Genomic DNA, 7,665 nt, shown 5'->3' on the forward strand with positions numbered 1-7,665 from the left:
GCAGAGAGGCAGTTCTAAACAATCCTACAATGGTAATTAACTATACTGAATGATACCTACAAGCCTCATGATGGGGCCCCGTTGTGCTAAGTGATGTACAAATATAAAGGTGGACAAGGTCTCTTTTCTGAAAGATCTTACAATAGAACCTCAGAGTTACGAACACCAGAGTTATGAATGGACCAGTCAACCACACATCTCATTTGGAACTGGAAGTACACAATCAGGCAGCAGCAGAGACCTCACCCCAAAATGGGGGACAGCAAATACAGTACAGTGCTATGTTAAACATAAACTACTAATAAAATAAAGGGAAAGCAGCATTTTCTTCTGCATAGTAAAGTTTCAAAGCTGCATTAAGTCAATGTTCAGTTGTAAACTTTTGAAAGAACAACCATAACGTTTTGTTCAGAATTGAGAACAACCTCCATTCCTGAGGTGTTCATAACTCCGAGGTTCTACTGTAATTCTAATTAGAAACAAGAATGAGAATAATTACCAGATCAGCATTTTGCACACAATGAAAGAAAACAATATTCTGCGTACAAGCAATGCTGTATGTATGTACAAAATACATTTCAAGTTATTACTTTGACTGAAAATAACTGTACTGTGTGTTCCAGTCTAGGTTGTTACATCTCATTGGATACCAAACAGAGTGTTGGAAAGGTGTACGGATATAACCCACCAAGCACACAAAGCTGGTTTTCCGTACCTGGAGACATGGTAGGACCTTTTCTTTAGTATGCTGGGAATTTACAAGTGTGAACTATGTGAAGCCAAATGGTATTCTGTGCAACTGACATGTTTAACAATCAACAGGAGAGGGGCAAACTGGGTTCGTCGCTGGCCAGAGGCTTCCTGTCTGTGGCTGGAATTCCAAGAGAAGTGTTGGTGGTGGGCGCACCTACCTCCGGTATGTTGTTCTGGAAACCGAAACACTTTAGCTATGTACTACCTATGTCTCAAGTGAATGGTAGACTAAGCTAATTGCAGCAAGCTAGAAAATGGACTTAATAGCTACCTTGAATTTATGAGTGCTATATATGATGCTCTCCCTATGGATATCCGAAAGTGCACAGTATACTTTGCACAGCCCCATTTGCTAGAGCCTCGGATTTGTTTAGGGCAAGATTTTTGTATGGAACAGTCTTTTGTTAAGTGCATTCTCAACACATTATTTATGTAACTGATTCATTATTAGGCCATAAATTCCCTGGCACCAATGACAGCGTAAATAAATGGTCAAGACTCACTATATAACTTAGGAGCACACACTTGACACGTGTTCTTGAAGACTGATTTTTTTTCAATGTAGAACAAACATTGTAACTGGAGTAGAATTAATAAAGTATTTGATGGTTTTTGTAAAGTCAGTATGTTTTCGTTTTGTTCAGATCTTTGATAATGCCAGTATTACCTACTGTTAGTACACTACATGTACTAAGCCTATTCCTGTGAGTGCACACATCTGGGGGTCTAATTCTGTCACCCTGGCTTCTTTCAGACAGCACGTCTAGGATTGCATTTATATCCTCAGTACTGCACCAAGCTGGAACTGTTCTGATGTATGACTTGACAGATGGTGCCAAACCTTCTTTGCTCAGCACTTTCAGTGGGGACAGGAGGTTCTCTCGCTTTGGAGGAGATGTACACTTAAGTGACCTGGACAATGATGGACTAGGTAAAACAAAGGGGATTTAGATGGTGTGGGTGAAGAGTTTTTTACTTTGAGCAAGAGTAGACTTGCCTCCTACATTGTCATATAAACTCAAAACACATCCCGCTTTATAGACGGACGTAAACATCACAAGATGCTTGACAGCAGAAATCAAACAATTCAGTCATAAGTCAAGAAAACTTCTTAACTTTATCCTTACGCCATGGACAGTTAGTCATTAATGTTCACTGTATGACTGTATACAGACTGTATACAGACCAGTGTAAATACCAGCTCTTGTGTTTTGATCTAGAACTATTTCATCTTGACATCATATATCATCTTTCTGATCATTCACAGATGAAACTATTGTGACATCTCCTCTGCGAACTGAAGACATCACGTCTGTACTGTTTGGAGGGGAGGCTGGACGTGTGTACATCTACAATGGAAACCAGACCACCTCGGGTAATGTGACAGACAACTGCAAATCATGGATTTCTCCTTGTCCTGAGGACTGGGTAAGAAAACTTACCAGTAAAACCAGGCGACAACATGATGACAACTAATTAATTACATCCACTGAAAAGAAAATAATAGTCGGTATCTGGAGTCAAGTTTCAGTAAAAACTCCATCTTGTTGCCTTCATCACACAACAACTTGCTCAGGTTCTTAAATCTAGGTAATTTGGCCCCTTTTTGGGTTCATGAGCAACCATGCACAAAATTCTGCAATGTGGGAGTAAGGCAGTTTTAATGCATGGGGCCTTTAGTCTGCAAGTGAAATACACTCTAAGAAGGTGGTTCTGCTAACAGCTTCTCCCTTTCTTTCTTTTGTTTCAGGCACAATATGTTCTAATTTCTCCTGAAGTGAGTAACTGGAAAATCAATGGCTGAGAGCAAAAAAAAACAATTTTAAACATTCTTTAATTAATGTTCTCAGAGCATAATGAGCTATCTCATTTTACAGGAAAGATCAAGGTTTGGGAGCTCCGTCATCACTGTGAAATCTCAAGGAAAGGTGAGAGAAATGAACACCACTCTTGCCTGCCAGCTTGTTTCTTGCCAACACTTGTCAGTGTCATTTGCATAAATTACTTAGCATAGCACCATTCCCCTGCAGATCCCAAAGTGCTTTACAGAAGCTAATCAAGCTTCCCCATTAAGTCACCCCCTGGGCCAATATTAACCCCATTTTATAGATGGTTAAAATGAGGCAAAGAGGCCACAGCTGTCTAAATTTGGGCAACTGAAAAGGAATCTACTTAACCCCCCCCCCAAATTTGCTCTTAGCAACTTGCCTAAGTCAGCTGCAGACTTGACTCAATCATGTGTTTTAACCACTAGACTACACTCCAACAGCCTGTTATAAGCAATGCCGATGCTCATGACATACTGTAAAATTGGCTCCTGGGAAAATGACTGTGGTCAGTTTATATGCAGTCTTCTATTTTAGTACTTGTTTCCAGTAGCACTATCCATACAGGAGGCCCAGTCCTTGCCCTGATAATCTTGGAGGGCCTTCATATGCCCCACTCCTCTCTGCATGACGATATGGGCCTTTGGAGGGAGACAAAGTCTCTGCCTGCATCCAGAGGTGCTGAAACAATTTGTATAGTGGGGGTGCTGAGAGCCATTGAACCAAACTGTAAACCCTGGATATGATGGAAACCATTTCAAGCCAGGGGGTGTTGCAGCAGCCCCTGCACTCCTAGTTACAGCAGTATGCCTGCTTCTGTGTGACACGATGTTTGTTTATTCATTTGCCTTTACTCTGTACGTTGAGGTTGGTCCAGTGGCTGTTTATATAAATGGACTCTGGGACTTTGGGGTCCTGCCCATTTTCCTCATTGTCAGTAATCATTTGAGGAGATGATTGCTCATCTCTGCAGTGATCCCTACCCAAATGTTGGTTGATTTTACTCACCAAACAGCCTTTAGGAAAAAGCAGCTGGAATCTGAACTGCTTCCAATCTAAGAGAAGGGGCCATTTTTCATATGACAAACACCTTATGAAACAAGCACCATTCCTGGCTTTCATGGTGTGGATTAGAGAAGGCTGGTCTACAAGCAAATGGTTCCCTTTTCTTTTTCAGGTCTTGTCTACACTAGAAAGGGTTTGCTGTCATAGGCATACTGGCTAACCCTTGTAGCAGAGATGCAGCTTTTAGCAAGAGTGCTTTTGCCAGTATAGCTTATATTAGTTCCCTGAGTAAATATGCAATACCAGCAAAAGGACTTTGTTGGTACAACTATGTCTGTGCTAGGGCTTTTGCTGGGCATATCTATATTGGTTGGGGAGAGGGATCCCCTCTCCCTGGCACTCCTGGCATAGCCATGTTAGCAAAGTCTCCTCAGTGACGCAGTTGAATTTTGTTAACCTCCGTTTTGTATCTTTGCAGAGAGAAGTTGTAGTAGCTGCTGAGAGAAGTTCGGTGAAAGCTAGACTTAGTGGAAGGCTTTTTATGTATACCCTTTAAATGTTTAAATGTTCTTTTGTTGAGTCTGGGTATATGCCTGTTTTCAGTAGCAGACCCCCCAGGATCTATGGTGTTCTCCTTCACTCCTCCCTCTGCCATGCTACCAAACAGGATGTAGCTAAAAAGAAGACATAAGCAGCAGAAAGGAAATTGGGGTTGATTTGGAAAAAAAAAAAAAAGACGGGGAATACTAACTGTCACGGTCCATCCATCCAGCTTTAGAATTGCAAACCAATTAAAAACCTCTATCCATGGAAGTCAGAAGGCTAAATAACTCAGCCACACAAAAAGCAGCATGAAGGGAGCCAAAACAACATCAACCTAGCATCAATCCAGGCAACTTATGAGGGAGGCTGGTTCCAGCAGACCTATTTCGCTGTTTGAGGAAAAGTGCAGCACCCCTAGTTGATATCATCACTTAAATATGTGCATGTGTACAAACACCTTTAACTCTGTCATCGTACACCTTCCCAAATTCCTCCTGTACACTAACATCCCCCGAATACCCTCTATCTTACATCATGGACATTTCTAATACAGCCAACAAGCTCTTCAATCAGCACCCACTGCTCTCCAGCTCACCCACTTATTACCCAGACATACCAGCAGCTTCGGTCAGATGTGGTGGTCCAGGCATGCTGCAGCCAGAGCCGGTACGAAGGGGGTGCATAGGTAACTAAGCTCGTCTTTGCACCCTATTTTGCTCCTTGCCTTCCAGCAGCCTTATACGGCATGCTTAGTGCCCCAAAGGACTAAACCATATCCAAGGATCACCATAGCAGCACCTTGGCTGCAACTTCTATGTCAGCAGCAGGGATAAGGACTTGGTGTAGGACTCTCTACACCACACGTGCAACCCTCATGTTTAGGGTAATGCTCTCTGGGCTGGATAGACTGGCACTGCAGTGATCTTCTGCCAACCGCGTTGCACTGAGTGGCTCTGCTGTACCAGATCATCTGCTGTCTTGCTGCTTTATCCTCCATGGAAAGAAAGTTCCTCAACTTTGCTCCTTATCCCACAACCCTGCGTCTAATTTTCCAAGTGCAGTCCAGAAACCACCAATCTTGAGTCTGAAATACAATCTACCCCATCCACCCTCCCCTTCTGCCGGGGACCAGAAATCCCATTGTACTTCCTGTATTCAACCGCCTGAGACAAGTGGGAGACTCCAACTTAGGACAACAATCCACACATCCATTTTCGTCCCATCCACTCTACACAGCTCAGATAGGAGTACCCCATTCACAGAGCCAGGATAGTATGTTATTTATCTGAAAGAAAGTATGCTACGTGCCTAGAATGTTACATTGATACTTGGTGTTGACTTCACTACAGCTGAAGTTGTGCTATAAAGGTATGTCTGATAGATGGATGGTAGGCGGTTGCAAAGGGCTAGCAGCAGCTAGATAGCACTTGCCTGTTGAGAGTCTCAGGGGCGATCTGTTAAGGAAGCAGGATGTCTGGCTTCAAGGGGAAGAGAAGGGCAAGGAGCTCAAGGTTGGACTCCACTGGTGATTGTTCCTAATGCTTTTATGTAGAACTCAGTGACTCTGGTAAGTTAAAATCCTGCTCTTATTGTTAATTGTATTATGTGTTCGACTCATGAGTATTGTGGTTTTGAAGGGGTAGGTTAATGCTGAGTGTGTATCCATACACAATTAAACAACATACTTAAGCAACAGCATATGACCTCGTTGTTTGTGGGTTAGGTCTGCAACCATTGGTGGGTGTATATGTGGGGGAGGGGTCAGAAGTTATGACACTATGATACATTTTTTTTGTGTGGTACAAGCCAGTAGCAAAGTATTGGAGAATTTTAAACAGTAATCATCCTCTTTGGAATACATATATATGCAAGTCAAAATCTTTCTTACTTTCTCAATGTTTTCAGGAAGCAGTTTTAAAGAATCTTTGAGCTCTTGATAATTCTAGCTTTAAAACAGAAGAGTAAGAGCTGAATTTTAGAATTGCTTCTTTTTTTTTTAAACTACATCATCGTTTGCCATGGCATCCATACTGGGCATAATCGTTTTAACCTACCTAAATAAAGCAATAAAAATCAGAGCTAGCAAGAACCAGATAGCTGGACAGCATAAATGAAGAGATTGGTTGAGAGGGAGAGGAGGAGAAAGTACTTAAACAAGAGCACTGTGGCAATAATAGGAAGAGAGCATGTTGTGCTGAACATTACACCCAGGAACTGTTTGGAATTTGTTTTGATAAAATAGGAAAAGAAAATGACACCCACACTTTAAAAAGCCCTCTGGATAAGTGATGGAACTCAAGGAGTAGCTGGAGAACTAGAAGGCATCAGGGTGGGTGAGCTGAACACAGTGCACTTTCCTTCCGACCCCAGGCCATTATTTTTACTTTTTCCTCATTGATAACACCTTCCCTGTCAGGATCCTGAGCCATCCTGCAACTTGCCATTTTTGAAAGCACATCCCAGTCGTCAACAAGTCTGATAGAAGTAGTCAGATGTAGGAAAGCACAAATGATTTTAGGAGGCAGACTGACAAGCTGGAGATTGCCTTATTTAGGTTTTTCACCCTCACTGCTAGAAAACACTAGGCTTTTTGTGGTCAATTGTGTTGTAAAGAAAATGAGTGAAGTTTATTCAAGCTGAACAGACTCCTCTTATTGTTAAGTCAGCAAAACCAAAGAGGTCAATTTGCCAAACACAAGGATAAAACCAGTTGGCATTTTATTTGTGAGTCCTAAGTATTACAAATGAAGTGCAAATTTGTCAACTACACTTTAAGAGTCTCTATTATTAGTTGACAGTGGGGTTTACAGGTCTGGTTCAGTGGCAGTTTCACTCAAAACCTTGTCAACCACCCTGGGCTTCGGTTTCTTAGTTCTGAGCTCAGAATTCTGTTACCACACCTACATTTTGCAGTGTAAATGGGACAGGTGTTAAACTTCCAGTGGTTTTCTGGACTTGGGTAACTCCCATGACATGGATGCAGTCCTGTAAAAGAACTAGTGGTCTTATTTTAAATGCTTGTAATGCACATAAGTCAATTAAGTACAAATCAAAGGAGTCAAAATAATGCCCTGTAGCGGCAGAGAAAATACAGCTGGGGAAGCAACAATGCAAGCTTTCCCAATAGCCTTGTGAATGTATTTCAAAACCCTGACCTGAAGGGATCATTTCCTGAGTCAGAACATCAGTATCCATACCCATTCACTCATTCCCCTCTCTGGGTATGCCAACATTAGCCCTCAACCTCATGGGTGTTCGTATTTTGTGAACAGTTTCCCCACTAGGAGCTGGATCAAGACCAAACCACTTCCTAGAAGTCACTTAACCAGCAGATGGTAATGATTTAGCCACTGGGGATTTCAACTGCCACCCAATCCCCTACTACCTTTAAAGTAGAATATAGAGAAAGCACAGTGCATTATCCTATATGATGTTATGCTTTGAAAGTATAAGGGTGCACAAAGTTAAATCAGTTAGTTGATAATCCTTAGACGCCACACAGGATTTTACTCTGAAAGACAACACGCTTGCAGAAGTA

General features: G+C 42.0%; 1 protein-coding gene across 2 annotated transcripts in view; it reads left to right on the forward strand.

Annotated features, from left to right (window-relative positions):
• GPLD1 (glycosylphosphatidylinositol specific phospholipase D1) overlaps nt 1-5,975 on the forward strand; it is a 41,140-nt gene extending 35,165 nt beyond the window's left edge. Inside the window, exons 19-25 of one of the 2 annotated variants that reach the window (XM_073331876.2) lie at nt 624-726; nt 823-916; nt 1,508-1,684; nt 2,021-2,181; nt 2,504-2,530; nt 2,631-2,681; nt 4,063-5,975. In XM_073331876.2, the coding sequence (XP_073187977.2) occupies nt 624-726; nt 823-916; nt 1,508-1,684; nt 2,021-2,181; nt 2,504-2,530; nt 2,631-2,681; nt 4,063-4,140 (691 nt within the window). In that variant the 3' untranslated portion in view covers nt 4,141-5,975. The remainder of the gene's footprint in view (nt 1-623; nt 727-822; nt 917-1,507; nt 1,685-2,020; nt 2,182-2,503; nt 2,531-2,630; nt 2,682-4,062) is intronic. The other variant, XM_073331877.2, reaches the window with a different exon arrangement.
• The last annotated feature ends 1,690 nt before the right edge of the window (nt 5,976-7,665 follow it).

The sequence above is a fragment of the Lepidochelys kempii genome, chromosome 2 (genome assembly GCF_965140285.1).
Source record: "Lepidochelys kempii isolate rLepKem1 chromosome 2, rLepKem1.hap1, whole genome shotgun sequence".
In the NCBI taxonomy this organism is placed as follows: Eukaryota; Metazoa; Chordata; order Testudines; family Cheloniidae; genus Lepidochelys; species Lepidochelys kempii.